The sequence below is a fragment of the Mus caroli genome, chromosome 2, assembly GCF_900094665.2.
Source record: "Mus caroli chromosome 2, CAROLI_EIJ_v1.1, whole genome shotgun sequence".
NCBI lineage: Eukaryota > Metazoa > Chordata > Mammalia > Rodentia > Muridae > Mus > Mus caroli.
In genome coordinates this window covers 32,608,124-32,630,617 of record NC_034571.1, presented here as the reverse complement: position 1 = coordinate 32,630,617, position 22,494 = coordinate 32,608,124, and the positions used below count along the sequence as shown (strand labels likewise).

The following is a 22,494-nucleotide window of genomic DNA, read 5'->3' as shown; positions in this document are numbered from 1 at the left end:
GGCTGGCCTCGAACTCAGAAATCCACCTGCCTCTGCCTCCCAAGTGCTGGGATTAAAGGCATGTGCTACCACGCCCAGCTAGTTTGATTCTTTGTATAGTTTTTTTTGTTTCCACTTGGTTGAATTCAGCCCTATGTTTGATTATTTCCTGACTTTTACTCCTCTTGCATAAATTTGCTTCCTTTTGTTCTAGAGCTTTTATTTGTGCTGTCAAGCTGCTAGTGTTTGCTCTCTCTAATTTCTTTTTAGTGGCACTCAGAGCTATGAGTTTTCCTCCTAGGACTGCTTTCATTGTGTTCCATAAGTTTTGGTATGTTGTGGCTTCATTTTCATTATACTCTAAAAAGTCTTTAATTTCTTTATTTCTTCCTTGACCAAGTTATCATTCAGTACAGTGTTGTTCGGCTTCCACATCAACGTTGGCTTTCTATTATTTATGTTGTTATTGAAGATCAGCCTTAGTCCATGATGATTTGATAGGATGCATGGGATTATTTCAATTTTCTTGTATCTATTGAGGCCTGTTTTGTGACCAATTATATCGTCAATTTTGGAGAAGGTACCATGAGTTGCTGAGAAGAAGGTATATATTTTTGTTTTAGGGTAAAATGTTCTGTAGACATCTGTTAAATATATTTGTTTCATAACTTCTGTTAGTTTCTCTGTGTCTTTGTTTAGTTTCTGTTTCCAGGACCTGTCCATTGATGAGAGTGGGTGTTAAAATCTCCCACTATTACTGTGTGTGGTACAATGTGTGCTTTGAGCTTTAGTAAAGTTTCTATAATAAACGTGGACGCCCTTGCGTTTAGAGCATAGATATTCAGAACTGAGAGTTTATCTTGGGAGATTTTTACCTTTTATGTGTATGAAGTGCCCCTCCTTTGCTTTTTTGATAACTTTGGGTTGAAGGTCAATTTTATTTAATATTAGAATGGCTACTCCAGCTTGTTTCTTCATACCATTTGCTTGGAAAATTGTTTTCCAGCCTTTCATTCTGAGGTAGTGTCTGTCTGTGTTCCAGAGGTGGGTTTTCTGTAAGCCGCAAAAAGTTGGGTCCTGTTTATGTAGCCAGTCTGTTAGTCTATGACTTTTTTATTGGGTAATTGAGTCCATTGATATTAAGAGATATTAAGGAAAAGTATTTATTGCTTTCTGTTTTTAATGTTGTTAGAGGTGGGATTCTGTTTTTGCAGCTATCTTCTTGTAGGTTTATTGAAGGATTACTTTCTTGATTTTTCTAGGGCATCATTTCCCTCCTTGTGTTGTAGTTTTCCCTTTATTATCATTTGAAGGGCTGGATTTAGAATAGTTTTTGTGTGAATTTGTTTTTGTCATGGAATACATTGGTTTCTCCATCTATGGTACTTGAGAGTTTTGCTGGGTATAGTAGCCTGGGCTGGCATTTGTGCTCTCTTAAGGTCTGTATAACATCTGTCCAGGATATTCTGGCTTTCATAGTCTCTGGTGAGAGATCTGGTGTAATGCTGTTAGGTCAGCCTTTATATGTTACTTGATCTCTTTTCTTACTGCTTTTAGTATTCTATCCTTATTTAGTGCATTTGTTGTTCTGATTATTATGTGTTGGGAGGAATTTCTTTTCTTGTCCATTCTATTCGGAGTTCTGTAGGCTTCTTGTATGTTCATATGTATCTCTTTCTTTAGGTTAGGGAAGTTCTCTTCTATAATTTTGTTGAAGATATTTGCTGGCCCTTTAAGTTGAAAATCTTCATTCTCATCTATACCTATTATCTTTAGGTTTGATCTTCTCATTGTGTCCTGGATTTCCTGGATGTTTTGAGTTAGGATCTTTTTGCATTTTGCATTTTCTTTGATTGTTGTGTCCATGTTTTCTATGGAATCTTCTGCACCTGAGATTCTCTCTTCCATCTCTTGTATTTTGTTGTTATTGCTCACATTTATGTTTCCTTATTTCTTTCCTAGGATTTCTATCTCCAGAGTTGTCTTCCTTTGTGATTTTTTTATTGTTTCTACTTCCATTCCATTCCAAAAATCTACTAAGGGATTTTTGTGCTTCCTCTTTAAGGACTTCTAGCTGTTTACCCGTGTTTTCCTGTATTTCCTTCTTAAAGTCTTCCACATCATCAAGAGAAGTGTCTTTAGATCCATGTCTTGCTTTTCTGGTGTGATGGTGTATCCAGGACTTGCTATGGTAGGAGACTTTGGTTCTGATGATGCCAAGTAACCTTGGTTTCTGTTTCTTCTGTTCTTATGCTTGTCTCCTGCCATCTGATTATCTCAAGTGCTTGCTGCCCTCAATATATCTGATTGGAGCCTGTCCTTCCTATAACCAGGGTTGATTCAGGACTCCTCAGAGTCCAGCTTTCTCTTTGATCCCGTGACTCCAGGCTCCTGTGAACCTGAGATTCTGGGTGTATCTGATTTCTTGGCAGTCAAGCTTTCTCTGAGACCCTGAGATCCTGGTTTGACCAAGCTCCTGTTATCCTGGGATCCTGGAATCCTAAGATCCTGGGCCTGTTACAGGGCCTGTAAATGGTGTGGCCTCTGAGGACCGGGGGGGGGGGTTGTCTGGTATGTTCAAAACCAAGGTATACCAGTACTTATCAGTAGGAATGCATGCTGCTGGTCAGGCAGGGCTCCTGTGTCCTTGCTCCTGCTGACACAGGCCTGTCACAATTGGATTGGAACCGATGTAGTGTTCTCCTCACCAGTGATCCTAAGATTGGGTAGAGGCTCCTCTGTGGAACTATCTGCAGAGTTAGTGCCCAAGGGGACCTGGATCTGGAGCTGACCATCATGCTTTTATTATTATATGTTGAGAGCATTTTCGTTTCTGGTCCAGTCAAATTGGTGTTCTGTAAGGCACTTCCTTCTTTAGGTTGAGAAAGTTTTCTTTTTGATTTTGTTGAAAATATTTTCTGTACCTTGGAGCTGGGTTTCTTCACCTTTTTCTATTCCTATTATTCTTAGGCTAGTCTTTTCATGGTTTCAGATTTCCTGGACATTTTGTGTCATGAATTTTTTAAGTATAACATTTTCTTTGACTGATATATCAGTTTCTTTTATTGTATCTTCTACACCTGAGATTTTTCTTTTCTTTCTTATATATTCTGTTGGTGATGCTTTAACTCTTGTTTCTATTCAATTCCCTAAGTTTTATATCTCCAGGATTCCCTGAGTTATCCTTATTGTTTTCTTTATTGTTTCAATTTCAATTTTCAGGTCTTAGGCAGTTTGATTTATTTCCTTCACCAGTTTAATATATTTTGCTCTATCTCTTTAAGCGATTCATTTGTGTTCTCTTTTAAGACCTTTACCTGATTGATTGCATTTTCCTTTATTTCTTTAAATGATTTATTCATTTCCTTTTTAAAGACCTGTAGATTTTATAAGACTGGGTTTAATGTCCAGTCTTGTACTTTAGTTTTATTAGGATATAGGTTATCACCACAAGTAAAATATTTGAGAAAAATGGATAGTTTTATTAGGATAGATCTGTGTTCTGAAGGTTACATATTGCCCTGGCTTTTGTTGATTGTGTCCTTTGAAGGGCCTTTAGCCATCTGGATGGCTTTGTTTACTGAATGTTCCTGTTGTAATAGGTATTAGGAGCAGGGTTATTCTCTATGGTCCTGGTGTATCCTCTGATGTGTAGCCGTGGGCAATATGATTCTGATTATGCACGTCTGTGTGGTTCAAGAACTGTACATCTGATTATGTGGGTAGAGAGGTAGAAGAAGAATGGAGGTCTGCCTGGGCTAGGTGGCTGCTCAGGAAGATTTTCTTCTTAGTTACTTTTCTATTGCTATGATAAAAACACCATGACCAAGGCAACTTACAAAAGAAAGATTTTATTTGCGTTTACAGTTTAAGATATTTAAACTCCGTGGCCATTATGTTATATATCAGGGAGGCAGAAAGATATAGTAACTGGAGAAGCTGAGAGCTTATGTATCTGATTCACAGGGAAGAGACAAAGATCAACACTTGGAATCATGTGGGCTTTTTAAATCTAAAAACTCAACCCTAGTGACAGATATCCTTCAATAAGTCGACGTCAACTAATTCTTTCTAAAGAGGTCCACCAACTAAGGACCAAAGATTCAAATATATGAACCTATAAAGGGCCATTATAACTCAAACCACTACATATTTAATGGAAGGATAAGGTTATCATTCCAACCAAGTTAAAACTCTAGAGAGTAGGTTTTCAGAGACAATGGTACACAAAATGGAAAATGTAAGAAAAATAAGTATAGACATTTCTCTTTTAAAAACAAAACAAGACTCTGGAGAAGGTAAATTTAAGTAATCTGTGCAGAACTGTTAAATATTTAAGAAAAATATTGAAAATATTTTTAAAAACTGGTTAGCTTCAAGAGATAATAAGATACAACTGAGGAGAGATCAAAAGAGCATCAAAACACTGTCAGTTTTCTACTATACAAGTCTAGGAATTAATGTGTATTTTGCTAAATATTGTTATTAAACTGTTATAGATATATGAATGCAAACACATTGATTTACAATAGAGTACAAATATCTACATTTTGTATAGCTTACATCACTTATCTGTTTGTATATTATTTCTAAAGCTGTGTAATAACCGAATAAAATGACCAATAGGTGTATAAAATATTGTTTGTTTTAAAAATAATAATTAGCACAATTTAACACAATTGCACACATGCATATTCTCACAGTAGCTTAAGTGCCATTGAGTGCTTGTTAAACAGCATTTAACTAGCCATGCAACACTCCTGTGCTAATTTATAGAGATATCTGTTGAATTGCCACTTACTATCAACTAAATTAAGTCCCTCTGCTTGGGCAGAAAATTATTCTCAGGGAGCAAAGCAAAATGCATTCGAGGGGATATGACATATTTGTTGCTAAACAAGGAGATTTCTTTCTTCTTTTTATAATAAAATATATTTCAACTAAAGTGCTCTACAGGTCTGCTTGAACTCAATTGAAGATTATCAGACTTCCTGATATCTACTAACTATCCTTCATCATCAACTCAGAAAAATAGAGCTTTCTTCTTGGCATGCAAAAATTGCACATAAACACAGCGCCCCCTGGAGCCTAATGCCAAAGTCCTGACATTAGGTGTACTATCTCAGTTGATGCTCTGGAACTTCACGCTCCACATGGGATTTGTCCATTACCCTTGTTTTTTATCATTTAAAGTGAACAGTTTCATTTTAGTTATTGAACAAGGCCAGGTAGTTGTCAAAAACCACAATGAACTGAGTACCTGGTTATCACCACAAGTAAAATATTTGAGAAAAATGGATAAGATTACAGATAAAATTGGAAGGAAAGATGGACATAGGTTGGTCACTGGGTACCAAATCATAGCTAGGTAGGAAAAATAAGTGTTTAAATTTCTTTCACTGTGTAGTTATTATAAATAATACTACATATTACCCCAAATGCTAGAGTAAAGAATTTCATACTAAGACCTGGTAAATATTTGAAAAAAACTAGTATACTTTCTTTTATTTGGATATTATATACTATCTTCATGCATGTAAACAATACACATGTCATCAATATAAGCTAATTTTGGGTGTTAACTAAACCTTAAATGTAGGGGGAAGAAAAGATGGCTCAGTTAATAAGAGCACTGACTGGCTCCCAGGAAAACCAGGTTTGATTAACCAGCACACCTAAGGTAGCTTACAGACATCTGTAAGCCTATATTTAAGGGATCTGATACCAGCTTCTGATCTTTGCTGGCAGTATGCACAAACATGGTGTGCAGGCATACGTGTGAGGAAAACAAATATGCATGAAAAATAAAAATAAACAAATAAATGCTATTTGAGTTACTGCCAAATAATCAGAGTATTTTATCTGAAAGGATAAGATTACATCTTTTATTTGATATCTGATAAGATAAAGTGTAAAAAGCAAAATTGTAAATCTACAAGAAAAATATCTTTTCATCTTCAGAGAGGAAAAGATCTTTGGTACAAAAGCTACAAACCTGTCTAATAAAAAGATGTAGTGATTAATAAATTAACAATTAGAATATTAGCAAAACAAAGAAAAATATGTAGATATTTGTAGGAAATCCTATCAAGATGCTGAAGCAAGAGAGTTAGAGAACAAAACTGTGCACGGATAACTGAGTGGAGGAAAGAGAACCACATGAAAATTTCCCATCAGAACAAAAGATGAATGGAGAAAAGGATTAGGAAGTAGGAATGCTAACAATGAAGACCATGTCCTTCACTGTAAACATAGTCTCCTGCTGAGGATATTTCTCAGTGCTCCTTTCATATCCTGATTCCTCAGACTATAAATAAAGGGATTCAGCATGGGTGTGACCACATTGTACATCACAGCCACAATGGCATCCTGTTCATTAGTGTTATTAGATGAGGGAACAAAATATAGTCCAATGATGGCTCCATAGTACAAGGAAACCACACAGAGGTGAGAGCCACATGTGGACAAGGCTTTGCAGATTCCCTTGATAGAGGGAATTTTCAGAATGGTGACAGCTATGAGGCCATAAGAGACCAGTATGCATATAAATGGCAGGGTAATGATCACATTACCTAAAAGAAGTATGACCAGCTTGTTGGTGGTGGTGTCTGAGCTGGACAGCTTCAGCAAGGTAGACAGGTCACAGAAATAGTGGGGGATGGTATTGCCTCTAAAGTGAGTTAGGCGAGCCAAGAGAAGGGTGTGCACAAGGGCATTGGCAGTGGATAAGGTCCAGGACACAACTACTAGAAGAACACAGAGGTTCTGACTCATCATTGTGGTATAGTGTAGAGGGTAGCAGATGGCCACATACCTGTCATAGGCCATGGAGGTCAGAAGGAAGTTGTCAAGATCAGCAAAAAATAAGAAAAAATACACCTGGGAAACACACCCAGAATATGAGATGGACTGACTGTGTGTCAGCATATTCACAAGCATTTTTGGAGCTGTGGCTGATGAGAAAGAAATGTCTGTGAAGGCCAAGTGACTGAGGAAGAAGTACATGGGGGTGTGGAGGTGAGAGTCCAGCCTGATGAGCAGGATGATGAGCAGGTTCCCCAGAACAGTTGTCAGGTACATGGCCAGGAACAAGGCAGAGTACAGGTCTTGGTCCTCTGCTTGAATGGGGAGCCCCAGGAGGATGAACTCAGACACAGTGCTCTCATTTCCCTCAGTCATGCTTTTCTTCTTCTGCTGTGAGTGAAAGGAGAAATGGGAAAGAAAGAGAAGTGATTTTGACTAATACACTTCAGGAACTTTTTTTTTTAATCACCAGTACTTAAAATAATATTACTTTATGTGTTTTAATCCAAACGTGAAGATTTTTCTCACTGTAAAGAGCTAATGATGGCTTAGAAAGAGACACAATTTGCCAACCTTAAAAACAATTGAATGTGTTTTAGAGGGAAGCTATGAAATTCAGAACACTTATCAAATTAGACCCAGTTCCTGATCAAGGTGTCTGGATTTAACCATGACAATTTTGGATTAAGGATTTAGCATATAAATTTGTACCAGCAAATAAAATAATAAATAGGATTTCAATGATTGTTCATCCATTTTAACCTTTCTGGAATGCACTTGCATAAGGATATCTTTCCAGAAATTAAATTAAAGTAGTGTAAACCTGGGATCTTCTTTGTATCTGAAATATTGGGATAGTGATTTAGTGGAAGCAAAATGTTCAAAGCGTTAAGTACATAAATTTTAGCCAACAATATAACTTACTAATATCAACTTGCAAGCAGTCATGAGTTCTGCTTGTAATAACAGTTTCTCAGTCAATGAGCTCACTCTTCCATCACTCTTCCTAGGTTGAATAAAATGACCCCTGATTCCATGTTAACATCTTCAGCTCCAACCTAAGCATCTCATCTGAGCACAATGAACACCTAGAAATATTTGACTTTTCTGCCACTTCTTAGATAAGCCAAGGAAATTCTTCATCTTTTTCTAGCAAAAGCAAATGCCACCTGCTTTACTTTTAACCTATGTTTTAAGCCAAAGAATGTTACTTTTTATTCATTTCCTACATATTTTCTTTGTTGATAAAATTAAATTCTCTCTTTTATCTGTAATCATTCCCTATGAAAGTGAATAATCACTAACAATAGAAAAAGGATTATAAGGCTAGAGTTGATATCCTAGCTGCAGAGAGATCTTAGTAGTTATATTCTATGGAAAGACTTGTATAATGGCCAGTTTTTCTCTGATTGCCAGCAATCTCATGTTTCCCTCTTCAACCTTTCCAGGTTAATCTATAAATCTTCCCAACTTGGTCAATACCATCTTTAAAATGCCTATATATCATCAATATCAGTCCCCCCAAAAAAAATCACTTAATGTGATACTGCCAGAAATTAATTATAATTTATTTCTTACTAATTTCAGTGTTAATAATTACTTAATTACAATGAAAATGTTAATTATCTGTCCACAGGTAGATGGTTTCTGGTATTGCTATATTGAGGAATATTTCAATAAGCAATATATTCTTATGTTATTTTGTATAGTGTATATGATACATTCAGAAATGAGTTTAGAGGAAGAGGCATCCATTGTTTTGAGAAAATATCAGCTCACAAGAGGCCAAGGTGATGAAATACCTGATATGTGTTCTATGAAAAGTCTTTAGTGGAAGCACATACATGGGATGATTGTTAAAAAAGGGTCTCTAGGCAAGTGTTTAGAAGAACAGTAGGCTTTGAGAGACAAAAAAAAAAATACAAACTCAAGGTGATTGCTGATAATAGAAATGTAAATGTTGAAGAATATGTGAGCAGCAGGCAGATATAATGTATAATTTGCTGTGAAGGAAAGTTTCCATCTGTTCAAGAAAAGTAAAATGCAAGAAAAATAATGTATCAAAAAATAGGAAATGGCATGCTGGCTGCCAGGTAGAAAGTAGATTGAAGAAGCTAAGGATATTAACTGGCATATGAACATCAGGGGCCACAATGACAAAAGTCATAGATATTTGGGAAGAAGTTGGAAGAAAACACAACAAAAATTGTGTGTTGAAGTTTCAATGTGACCAAAAAAGATGACCTTCCTGCTTTATTTCAAACATGAGTAATATTGTCCCTGTCAGAGCTCTGTGGGTGAGCAACTTCTTAGAGGCAATGGGGATGGGATAGAGTGTTAGTGGAGGAGTGAACAGGAAGGTGGACAATATTTGAAATGTAAATAAATAAATAATAAAAAACAAAAACAAACAAAAACAAAAAATGGATAAACTAAAGAAACATATTCTATTGTCAGATTTTTTTTTAATTTTGGTTTTGTTTGTTCTGTTTTGTTTTATTTTGAGGGAGGGAATGTTCTTTTATCTTAAAAGTTCTCAATTCAAGGTAAATCATTGTGTAGAGAACTTTTTGTTTTTGAAAGTATGATTCTTACAATTTGAAATGCATACTGACCAGAGAAACAGACAAGGAGAAAAACAGACAGAGACAGACAGAAACAGAGACAGATGGTGAGACATAGTGGCACCCAAACATATCCAGTAATAAAGATGCATGTATATTCTATGCCTGATCCAACAGACTCACTTACAGGATGAACACAGATACCTTTAGGTAAGAAGAAGGGAAAGTGCTGGATCATCTGAAGCAGTCATAGGTCCATTGCAAAAATCAGAATAGTAATCAGTTCAAAATCAGATATGGCAGATATATGAACATGTATACTGTCCATGTCTCCTGGGAAGTCTGTGTGAGCTATAATTTTGAAAATCATGTAGAAAACCTAGGGCACATCCCTGTCCCCAGATCCAAATTAGAGGCATACAGGATAAAATTGTTATGTTGTCATTGACTCCCTTAGGGAAAGAACTATTTTGAAGCAAGCTTGAGAGTCCCTTCACCCTTGAAAAACAATGGTAGCAACTAGAACAAGACCCCATCATTTGGTCCTGCTTCAAACAGTATGGAAAAACATTAAAAGAATTCTTTATATTTATGGATTCTTTTCTAGCTTTGAATGCTATAACCTATTGAAGCCCTAATAACAAGTTTAGTCCTATTTGAAAATGATGCTTATAATACAGTAATAAATATTAAAGGAAATGTTTAAGATAAGTCCCTAATTTAATGAAATTAATATTTCTCTTAATAGAGATACCAAAGTGCCCTTCCAATCCCCCAAATTGAAGCCATAGTAAGAAGGTAGTTTGTAGTCAGTAAGATACTGACAGGATTGCATCATCAGAAGACAACAGAGAAAAGCACTGTGTCAACACTTTGAATTTGAATTCCTAGCTTCCAAAACTGGGGGAAAATGTATTCTCCTTAAACCAATTTGTGCAATATTATTATGACAGCAAATGAATATTAAACAATGTGAATGTTTATTAATACATATAAATTATGAGCAGTGATTCCCTGATCACTAGTAGACTCACAAACTAGAAAAAGCCCAAGTAGGCTTTCTGCCCTCCAAACTTCTCTCTTATAATCTCAGTGCCTCCCCATATCCAGTCCCTTGATGTGGTGAATTGAATATGCTTGACCCATAGAGATTGGCACTGTTAGGAGGTTTGGTCTTGTTGGAGGAAGTGTGTCACTCTAGGGGTGGATGTTGAAGCTCTGCCCAGTGCAGAGTAGTTTTCTCCTGGCTGCAGTTGGATCAAGATGCAGAACTCTTAACTCCTCCTGTGCCATGCCTGCCTGGAAGCCCCCATGCTCCTGTCTTGATGATAATTGACTGAACCTCTGAACCCATAAGCTAGCCCCTATGAAATGATGTTGCCTTGGTCATGGTGTCTCTTTCTAGAAATGGAAATCCTATCCAAGATCCTTGCTCTCTGATTTGCTTTCCCTAGCCCTCAACATGGGCATAGACTGCCCTCCCTGAAGAGGGTTGACTTAATGCTGCTTGTATATTAATGCTAATTTTGGACCCCCCAACACTAGTATTCCATAGAGGAGAGTGTACACATGCACTTATTATTAAGCTGAGTGACCCTGCCTTCTGTTAATTGTGATTGGTAAATAAAGGTGTTAACAGCCAATAGCTGGGCACAGGAGCCATAGATAGGATTTAGGTTTCAAGGGTTTGAAAAGAGAGGACCATGAGGACAGAAGAAGCACTACCATGGAAAGAAGAAGAATGTGCAGGAGGGGAGAAGGAGAGCTGCTATTGGATAGCTAAGCTATAAAAATGTGGCCACGTGGGCTGACCAATCAAAGTTAAGAAGAGCCCAGTCAAACACAGAAATTAGTAAGTAGTAAATTGGGTTTATCGATAGGGAATTAGATTCTATCAGCACAGAAGGTAGGCAGCTGCCCAGCAACTGTGCTGTTTAATGCTATTTAAAAAAAAATAAGAGTTGTGTGTGTTTTAGCCAGGAACATAAATGGTCAAATGCAGCAAAGAGGCCCCAGGGTGCAATTTTTTATGTTTACTACTACAATCCTCTCTATTAGAAAGAGGACAGACTAGGAGAAGTTCAGGTAGACTTCCTGACTGCAGGCAATGCACACTCTATATCCAGTTGACCATCTTTCTAGCTGCCATACTTCAGGCCCCAGCTGGATGGAGACTCCCTGCTATGCCAGAGACTAGCCTGGACAGAGGCTTCCAGCTCAACTAAAGGAATTGCAGACTTAGAGAAATACAAGAAGGCTACCTATCTACCAAACTCCCCTATTATCTATTTTAGTGTCCCTCCACCATAAGCCCCCCTCCCACACCATTCTGGTTGCTATTTTCCAGCCACCAAGTGAATCTAAGACTACATACTTCACCAGAGACCAAGCTTGCTGGTCAAACTCCTCCACCCCCTCACTATGTTGGCATCCCCCAACAGTATCACCATACCTGTACCCTCCTAGTTGCCTTTTCCCAGCCTACCACTGGGATGGAGACTCCCTGCTCTAACAATGCCCACATAGACTCAGAGAATCCCAGGCCACAAAGAGTAGGAGACCAGAGAGGAAACAGAAACTGAGGTACAAAACACCCAGCCAACAAAGCCAAACTCACAATTCAGTACCTACATCTTTAATTACCCAAACTAAGATGTGTAGAGGCCAGTGTAAGAACCCAAGAAACCATAGCCAATGTACAAGGTCACCACCAGACACTACCTATACTAGTACAAGCGAGATCTGAATATTCCGATAAAACAAAAGCATAAGGAAAAGACCATAATACATAGCTTTATGAATACAATTTAAGTCCTTAAGGAGGAAATGAATAAATCCCTTAAAATTTTTTTAGGAAAACATAAACAAACAATTGGAGGAAATGATTAAATCCTTTTTAAAAAAAATTTTCCAAACAACTTTTAGTAACAAATTATGACTTTTTAAATGTTTAAAACTACACAAAACTCAAAGCAATCTATTTTTCTACCTGAGATCAAAACAAGTTTTTTTTCATATCTAAACATAATTCTTAGTATTGAGGTAAATCTGAATTCACATGATACACTGTAAAAGTTTCCCCAAAACTTTGAGGAAATCTCCTATTTCGTGTGTGTGTGTGTGTGTGTATGTGTGTGTGTGTGTGTGTGTTTGTGTGTGTCTTTTAAAGGCTACTGTCAAATTCATGAAGTTAACAGGCCTACAATTTGACCATACTATGACTCATTGTGTGAGAATAAAAGGCACTCATTTATATAATGTTCCTGCATGTGCAATATGAAACTGGATCCAAGAACCTATGTATATTTACACAAATCACTATGGGTTCAGAAGTGAAGCTCACTTCTAGAAAACTCATTGTATTCTCCTTTGGAGCAGAAGCTGAAAAACAGTGATGCAGAAGAAAACACATGTATGAAAGCTCCCACCCCAAGCACTTGTCTGTGTTTTTTGTGACCTGTAGTTTCTTTAATGAGTCAGCTTCATTTCCTATTCCTTCCTCTTGCTCTTTACCACAAAACCAAAACCAAACCAACCAAAACCAAACCAACCAACCAATAATGACAAAAGCTACTTATACAGCTGCCTCTTTCATGGCTCTTTAGCAATGCTTCCAAATCTTGAACGCAAAAGGAAGCTAAATGAAGAGATGAAGAGACGGTGATGTATGGAAAGAAGCCTATGAGAGTGACTGAGAAAGACTGTAAGGAAGCCTGAGCAAGAACCTACCCTCAAAAGACAAAGTAAGAAAGTAAAGAGGCATTCCTCCTCCGCTCCTTCTCACAGCCTCTCAAACTCCGAATAAGAAATGACTCAGCGGAGCTAGAGAACTGAGTTAACAGGTAAAGAAGTACAGCAGGGCTTTAGCTATCAATGAATTTCTTTGCTCTTGTATTGGCAATGTCTATATGATTCTTGTTTGTGTCAGCCTTTTCTGTGATCTTCTGTATTTGCTGGTTTTGAGCATCAATTTCATTGCCCATATCCAGAGCCATGTTCTTTAGGTTGCCTAGGATGCTGCCCACTTGAGTCAGGTTCTCTTCCATCTCATCTTCTCTGGCATCATTAGTTATACATTTAATGTATCCACCACTGGCTGCTCCTGTAGTTTGCTGAGGCTGACCATTTGTAATCCAGCTTGGTTGTTTAGATACTACATTGCTAGGTGAGTTATCGCCACCATCTCCCCATGTTGCCTTATAGTTCTTTCCAGACTCAACGTTCTTTGTCCTATTACAAGGGCAGACGCAGAGGCCACAACACTTGTTGAGTTCTGTTAAAGTCTTCTCTGCCTCCTTTTAAAAGACCAAGAAAAAGCTGTCTTCTCTCTGCTTCATTTTCTGGTCCACACTCCTAACGGCAATGCAGATCCCTATGCCAAAGCTTTGCCTTTTTCTCTGGAGGACTGTTGCCACCTGTGACAACCACATGAGACCTACAAACTGCCAGTAAGTGAGTGCCTGTGGAAATCTCTGAGGATTTAAGCACTTCCTATACCATCTGTCCTCCATCTTCTGGTCCATATACCCACCTATAATTGTAGATCTTTACTCCATTCCTCCAGCTACAAATATGCTTGCATCCCTGTGCCTTCTGCCACTGATGACAATCAGGCCTATGGCTATCAGTGACTACCAGCTTTGCCTGTATCTCTAGGGGTCCATTGCCACCTAAGAAAACTAGAGGTCTGAAACCACCAGAGAACTACCCTCTCCCTGCTTCCCTGGAAGCATGCTAACACACAAAACAAAAAGCTCACAGAATCCTGCTACAAAACCAGCCCCGCCCTCCTAGTCTAAGCTATGTAATAGCACACAACCAACAGATATTCTGTGCTACACCAGACTCCAGCCTGGGGTAGAGATTCCCAGATTTACTAGAGACCTCAAAAACTGAATAAACTCAGATAGGCTCCCTTTTCCCCACATTTCCCCCACTATCTTAATTTCCTCCCACCATATTCCAAGTCCTGTGCCCTCTTACTTACTCTGGTCTGGCCCCCAAAAGGGCATAGACCCAACCCTCTAATAAAACCTGGGAGATTTGTATAAGTACAAATAGGTTGCCTGGCAGACAAAGTTCTCCACTCTATGCCTTCTCTATACCCACTTGCCCACCACTTCTAGATGTCATACCCAAACTTATGGAACACAATGAAAGCAGCACTAAATGGAAAGCTAATAGAACTAAATGCCTTAATTATGAAGTCAAAGAAGTCTCATACTAGCAACTTAACAACACACCTGAAAGATCTTGAACAAAAAGCAGCAAAGACAAGAGGATTAACAGCAGAAAATAGTCAAATTGAGGGCTGAAACCAACAAAATAGCAATAAAGAGACCAATACAAAGAATCAACTTAAAAAAGAGTCACTGATGGAAGACCCCAGAATTAATAGTAGGCAAAACAGTGTTTATTTTGCAGAAACAAACAACATGCAGGTAACAATCATTTATATAAAATGGCAACTCTGGGATGATCTTGCAGGCTCCTTTTAAGTGCAGCTAGAGGAATTTTAGGGATGAGTAGGTCATTTTTAATATGATAGGCCAAATAAGCAATGCTTTCATTAGTACATTTCTAAATGGTTGTTACATTAGTTTTGCCATTTTTGGTCAGGCCTTAGAGGGATTCTAAGGAACAGTCTCAGTTTTGGGGCTGGCTATCTTTCTTGGGTAAATGTCAGGGCTATTGCTGAGTAATGACTTCCTGTATTTAGTTTTTCCCAAGAAGCCAGGCCCACTTTTTTGAGAAATTGAAACCTAGGCCTTGCTATAAAATGGAGTAGGTTTCAGTCAGACTTGTCATTCTCCCCTTGAGTTGGGTTCCATCTCATATCTTTGATTAGGGTTTATGGGGTTGAAATTGAGATTTTAATATCATGAGTTGGGCCATGGGCATTTGTTCCTTGACAAACTTTATAAGGGTGCTGAGAATGTAGGTTCCACAAATTAGAGCAAGAAATAGTAAAATTAATGTACCTGTTGATATGGAGAGAAGGGTATTGAGCAATGGAAACCAATTAAAAAGAGATTTATGGATATCCTGATCCATTTTAGAGGATCTACTGCACTCAGTGCAGTTGGTATAGAATCCCAACCCCACTCCACCCTCCCAAGTCCCAGAGCTGCTGTTGGGAGCCTAGTGGTCTCGGGACTGATCAGCCACCAAAATCCCTGCCCTCCCAAAACCACTCCCCTTCTGTTCCTTCCACACCTTCTGCCCAGTCCTTGCTGCTGAGGCAAATTCCTAGCATGGTCCTTGAAGACACCATATCCCAAACCAATTCTAGAGGACCCACTGCACTCAGCAGTTGAGAATCAGCTGCACTCAGGGCACTTGGACAACAACTTGACTGCTCCATTGAAGACCCAACAGTCTGAAGGCCTCCCAGGAGATCTACTGCAGCCAGGGCAACAGATCAGCAGCTTCTCTGCCCCTGTGAAGAGCCCTCAGTTAGAAGGCTCCACAGGTGGTCTGATACAGGCAGGGCTGCAGGTCTACCTGGAGACCTGAAACAACCCAAGGACAAAAGAGGCAGACTCCAGACAGTCACCCACACAATAAACACCAGGAATATCCATATGAGAAAGTTAAGTGAGAGAAGCCAAAATGCATGGGAGTCATCATAACCCAGTTCTCCCACCACAGCAAGCCCTGAATATACCAACACACCTGAAAATCATGAATCTGTCCTAAAATCCTATCTCATGAATATAATAGAGTCCTTTAAGGAGGATATCAATAACTCAGTGAAAGAAATACAGGAAAACACAGGTAAACAGGTGAAGGAATTGAATAAAGTGATCCAAGACCTAGAAGTGGAAGTAGAAACAATAAAGAAAACAGAAGTGTAAGCAAACCTAGAAACGGAAAACCTAGGAAAGAGGTCAGGAATTACAGATGTAAGTATTACCAACAGAATACAAGAGATAAGAGAGAATCTCAGATGTAGAAGAAACGGTAGAAGAGATTGACACAACTGTCAAAGAAAATTCAAAGCATAAAAAAACTCCTAACCCAAAGCATCTAGGAAATTCAGGACACAATGAAAAGACTCAATCTAAGAATAATCGGAATAGAGGAGAATGAAGATTCCCTGCTCAAAGGACCTGAAAATGTCTTCAACAAAATCATAGAAGAAAACTTCCCCAGCCCAAGGAAAAAGATGGCCATAAAGGTACAAGAAGCTTATAGAACAACAAATAAATGGGACCAGAAAAGAAAATGACATAACTATCAAAACACTAAAGACACAGAACAAAGAAAGACTATTAAAGCTGCAAGAGAAAAGGGCAGATTAACATACAAAGGTAGACCTATCAGAATTACTGTTGGGAACTAAAAAGTGGGTCCCAAGGGGAAGAGGGGGAAAGGGAGACCCACACCCCGCCAGAATTCCACCTATTCTGTGGTCAGTCAGGCATGGGAGAGCTGCCATACACTTTCCACTCTTCCCCGGGTGGGCATCTAAGCTTCTGACCCACTCTTTGGGGATGGCAGAGGGGCAGCCCTACCTGGGAGTCCCAGAGCTACTTTGCTAAAGCCACAGGGGTTATGGGAGAGAGAGATGATGGAAGAGAGGTTCCCAACACCGGCAAGAGTGAGTGCAGCAGATCTTGATGAGCAGAGACTCTCTATGGTTTTAGTTTTATTATAGAAAACCGGGGGAAAGAGAAGGTAGAAAAGAGAGAGATTGAGAGAAAAGGCTAGAGAGAAAGTAAGAGGGAGAGAGGAGAGGAGAGGAGCAGACAAAGAGAGAGGAGAGGAGAAGACACAGAGAGAGGAGAGAGGGTGAGAGTGAGAAGTAAGAAGTAAGAGAGTGAGAAGTAAGAGAGTAAGAGAGCAAGGTGGGGCTGAACAGCCCTTTTTATGGTCTTTACTGTTGCTAGGTAACTGGGGAGGAATTTAGCCTGAAGGTAAGAAGCTTGGGCCATTGCCCACGCGACTTCTAGCCATGCTTCTCTTGTGTGGGCTGTGGGGAGCAGTAGCCTAGGCAGGAGCCAGAGTTCCAGGAGCATAAGGGAATGCCTACCATGCCATGAAGGTGAATTATCACCCTTTCCAGGGTTCAGACCTCAGCTCAACTGGAGATCAGCCTGTCTGTGCATAGACCAATTTCCCACAAATTATACAAGACTTCTCAACAGAGACTATGAAAGCCAGAAGAGCCTGATCAGAGGTCATGCAGACTCTAAGAGAACACAAATGCCAGCCCAGGCTACTATTCCCAGCAAAACTCAATCAACAAAGATGGAGAAACCAAAATATCCCAGGACAAAACCAAATTCAAACAGGATCTATCTACCAATCAAGCCCTACAGAGGATTCTGGAAGGAAAACTCCAACACAAGGAAGATACCTGTAGCCAAACAAAGGACAAGATATTAAGCACCTCACAACAAAGCCAAAAGCAGAGAGCAACAAGCACATAAAGTCACCTACAAAAACAAACATACCAGGAACCAACAGTCTTCTCTCTTTGATATCTCTTAATATTAATGGACTCAATTCACCTATAAAAAGACATAAGCTAACAGACTGAATAGGCAAACAAGATCCAGCATTTTGCTGCATACAAGGAACACACCACAATAACAAAATCCTGAGTGAGGTAACTCAGACCCAAAAGGACATTCATGGTATATACTCACTAATAAGTAGATATTAGTCAAAATAAAAGTACAGAATACCCAAGATACAGTCCACACAACTCAAAAAAAGATCAACAAGATGAAGTGCCCAGGTGAGGACACCTCAGTCCCACTTGGGAGAGAGAAGAAAGCTATTACAAGTGGGGAGGGAGGGAGGGACCTGGGAGAGAAATTGTATGGGGGGAGTAGGGGGGTAGATGGTAACCTGATCTGGTATTGGGTGAGGGGAAAGGACTGAAGTCCTGAGGGACAATAGAAAAAATGGAAACAGGCAACCTTGGGAGATAGGAGGTTGGGGGGAACCCTCCAGAGTGCACCACAGACCTAGGAGATGAGAGACTCTCAGGACTCAAATGGAGGGACCTTAGATGAAGTGCCCAACAGTAGGTAGAGGGAACATATAGAGCCCACCTCCAGCAGGATGACAAGCCATCAATTGAGGGAGGGACTTGTCATCCCACAGACACATCTCTGACCCATAATTGTTCCTCTCTGAAAGAATTACAGGGATGGAAATGGAGAGGATCCTGAGGAAAAGAAGGTTCTGTAACAGGCCCAAAGTGGGATCCAGCTTAAGGGGAGGTCCCAAGGCCTGACGCTATTACAGAGGATATGGAACACTCACAAAAATGGACCTAGCATGACCGTATTCCAGAAGACCCAACAAGGAACTGAAATAGTCAGATGCAGATATTTGCACCCAATCAATGGACAGAAGCAGCTGACCCCTGTGACTGAATTTGGGAACTCTGAAAGAAGCTGAGGAGAAGGACCAGAAGTCTCAATCTGGACCCCCGAGATCTCTCAAACATTGGACCACCAAACAAACAGCATACACTAGATGATATGAGACCCCCAACACACATACAGTAATGGACTGCTGGGTCTGTGTTCATTCAGAGATGATGCACCTAATCCTCAAGAGGCTGGAGACCCCAGGGAATTTAGAGGTCAGGTGCGTAGGTGGGAGGCGGTGGACATCCACGTAGAAACAGGTGAGTGGGGAGGAGGTATGGGTTGTGGAACAGTCAGTGGTTGGCCGGGGGGAGGAGTAAAATAATTAATAGTAATAGTAATAATAATAATAATAATAATAATAATAACAACAACAACAACAACTAAGAAGAGAAAAGAGAGATTTATGTCTGTTTTTAGATTGTTTCTTTTTTTCTTTATCTTACAATCTTTTAAATACCATGCACATTGATTCTTTGATGTCCTCAGAATGGTTGGGAACAAACCATTGGTAGCATTGTTCTCCTGGGGCAAGGCATAGATTGCCATCTTGAAAGAACAGGAAGTGAGTCTGCATCTATTTCAGTGGGCAACTTCTGTTAGAGGAGACAGGCCTCAAGGTGTGAGATAGATTTTTCTAACTGTGACAAGTCATCATCAGGCTGGCCTGATACAAAGCTCTATAATTTTTATCTTGGAGGATCAGGACTGAGGCATCAATTCCTGTTGCATCCTTAACACCAAATCTCAAGAATGTTGGTATGGATGATGCTATGGCCACTTCTTTTGTTAAGTTGGCAGAAAGGTAGGGACAGTCAGGTGTTTAATCTCTTCATCTGTATAATAGAAGTGTCTAGAGACCAGTTGGATCAGTACACATATATTTGGTTCCACATGGTCAAGGATGGGTTGATGTGACATGGTTCTCACCTCTGGAGCAGAGCCTGCAGGATATGGATCTCCTTAAGTGTTGATGGTTGCCTTAGGCATAAAGCTTGTTTGCATAATAAAGTATATATTCTTCTTCAAGTTCCTCCTTTGGGAAGTTTTCTCCATGCCAAGGTGAATGACTCAATATTAACCAGGAACAGCATGATTCCAGGAAGCAAGAATGTGTTTGTAATCCTCAACAATATGCAATGCTATGATATTAATGACAGCCCTTAGGCTAGAGAAAGAACTCTGAAAACATGAGTTTCAGAAAACATAAATCAGTGCTGAAGTTTTCTTTAAAGGATTTCTCAATTATGCAAAATTTAAGGATGCCAATTGTATGAGGTGCTTCATGGACCTGAAAGAACTGAGGATTCTGCACTAATGACTAAGTTTAATCAGAAAGATATTAAGAAAGGAGACATGGTTTGATCAATAGAGGGAAAAAAGAGAAAAGAATAGTTAAAATCAAGAATGAGATAGATGGTTCTACAATACTAGTGGTAAAATGTTATTCTCCTCCAAGGAAGCCATCAACAACTAAATTTTACCAAGATAGTCTACTCACTAAAGAGGTAGTTATATGCAATAACCAAATAGATGTTGGAAATGAACAAAAGTCTGGTATCAAGAAGAAAGGTGGGCTTGCTGAATTCTTTGTGGCATGCCCTGATCCAGCTGCTATTCCTGGTGGACCTAGATTCTCCTGCCATCTCCACCCACCTTCATCAGACCTGCAAATCATTAACCATACAGATTAGCTTCCCTTCCTCTACTCATCTTTTCCAATTATTGAGTCCTTTGGGGCAGCCCTAGATGCCCTGAGCAGTTTGCTATCCCCAGTGGACCTCCATTATCCTATAACCCCCCCCCCCCACACACACACACACCTTCATCAGATCTTTGGATCCTGAACCATACAGACCTGCGGATCCTGAGCAATACAGCAAAAGGATACCTAGCAGAGTCCTGTAACATCAGGATTATCAAGGTTAACCCCTCTCCCAATACCTATTACAACAGGAATATCCAGGGCCCAAAGCCATCCACATGGCTAAGGGCCTGCTAAAAAACACAATCAACAAAATCCAGGGCAATATGTCGCCTTCAGAACATTGATACCCTACAATAACAAAATCACAAGAATATGACATTAAATCCATTCTTATAAAAATCATAGTCATTTAAAGATGAAACATTTTTGCATACACTAGCAAGATTTTGCTGAAAGGGCCCTGATATAGCTGTCTCTTGTGAGACTATGCTGGAGCCTAGCAAACACAGAAGTGGNTGCTCACAGTCAGCTATTAGATGGACCATAGGGTCCCCAATGGAGGAGCTAGAGGAAGTACCCAGGGAGCTGGGGGGATCTGCAACCCTATAGGTGGAACAACAATATGAACTAACCAGTACGCCCCCCACCCCCGAGCTCATGTCTCTAGCTGCATATGTATCAGAAGATGGCCTGGGCGGGCATCAGTGGTAAGAGAGGCCCATTGGTTGTGTATGCCTCAGTACAGGGGAACGCCAGGGCCAAGAGGTGGGAGTGGGTGGGTGGGGGAGTGGGTTTGAGAGGGTGTGGGGGACTTTTGGGATAGCACTGGAAATGTAAATGAAAGAAATACCCAATAATAAAAAAGTAAAGAGGAAACATTTAATACAGGAAAATACCGTCAAACAAGTAGAGGTATTTAAAGAGGGAAAAAATGAATTCCTTAAAGGAATTCACAGGATAATACCATTAAACCAGTGAAGAAAATAAATGAAACTGGTCAAGACATTAAAACAGATGTAAGTGCATTAAGGTAACACAAACTGATGAAATTCTGCAGATTGAAAACCTTGGGAAAAGAACAGGAACAACAGATACAAACATCAGCAACAGAATACGGAAATGGAAGAGAAAGTCTCAGGTGTAGAAGATACAATAGATGAAATTGGTATATCAATCAAAGAGTGTTAAATCTAAATAATCCCTGACACAAAATATCCAGGAAATCTGGGATAGCACGAAAAGACTTAAAAATAATAGGAATAGAAGAAGGTAAAAACCAGGCAACATACATGAACTGATTAAGGTCCCCAACACATATATAGCAGAGAACTGCCTGGTTTGACCTCAGTGGGAGAAGATGTGCAGAGTCCTTGAGAAGCTTCAGGCCCCAGGGTGGAGGTAAGCCTGGTAGGAGAGGGAGCATCCTGTCGGGACAAAGGTAGAAGGAATGGGATGAAGAATTGTGGGAGGGAGTACCATATGAGCAGGCTGGGTTGGGTTGTTAATTAATTAATTAAAAAGGTGAAGAGTCCCCACTATAAGGCCCAGAAAATATTCTCAACAAAATCACAGAAGAAAACATTTCTAAACTAAAGAAAGAGATGCCTATAAACATACAAGAAGCCTTAGACCACAAATTACACTTGATCAGAAAAGAAAAAATCCTCTCTCCACATAATAATCAAAACAAAATCTACAGAGCCGAAAGTATTAAAAGCAGCAAGGGGAAAAGGACAGGTAATATACAGAGGCAGACCAGAATTACACCCTATTTCTCAAGGAAGACATGGAAATATATCTTACAAACTTTAAAAAACAGAGACCAACTTAGACTACTATACCCAGAAAAATTCTCAGTCACCATTGATAGAGAAAACAAGTTATTTTAAGACAAATCCAAATTCAAACAACATCTGTGCACATATCCAGCACTACAGAAAATAATGGAAAATTCCAACCCCCAAAGGATAACTACATCCAAGAAAACACAAAAAAAATAAGTGATTCCATATCAACAAAAACAAAGTACACACACACACACACACACACA

The 22,494-nt window shown here is 39.4% G+C and overlaps 1 protein-coding gene across 3 annotated transcripts in view; it reads right to left on the bottom strand.

Annotated features, from left to right (window-relative positions):
- Nucleotides 1-3,841: 3,841 nt before the first annotated feature.
- LOC110289640 (olfactory receptor 50-like) overlaps nt 3,842-22,494 on the bottom strand; it is a 228,049-nt gene continuing 209,396 nt past the window's right edge. Inside the window, exons 1-2 of one of the 3 annotated variants that reach the window (XM_029474609.1) lie at nt 7,708-7,778; nt 3,842-7,173 (exon numbers count right to left, since the gene is read on the bottom strand). In XM_029474609.1, the coding sequence (XP_029330469.1) occupies nt 6,220-7,173; nt 7,708-7,731 (978 nt within the window). In that variant the 5' untranslated portion in view covers nt 7,732-7,778 and the 3' untranslated portion in view covers nt 3,842-6,219. Of the gene's footprint in view, nt 7,174-7,707; nt 7,779-22,494 lie in introns of those variants that run through there. The other 2 variants (XM_029474611.1, XM_029474610.1) reach the window with 2 other exon arrangements.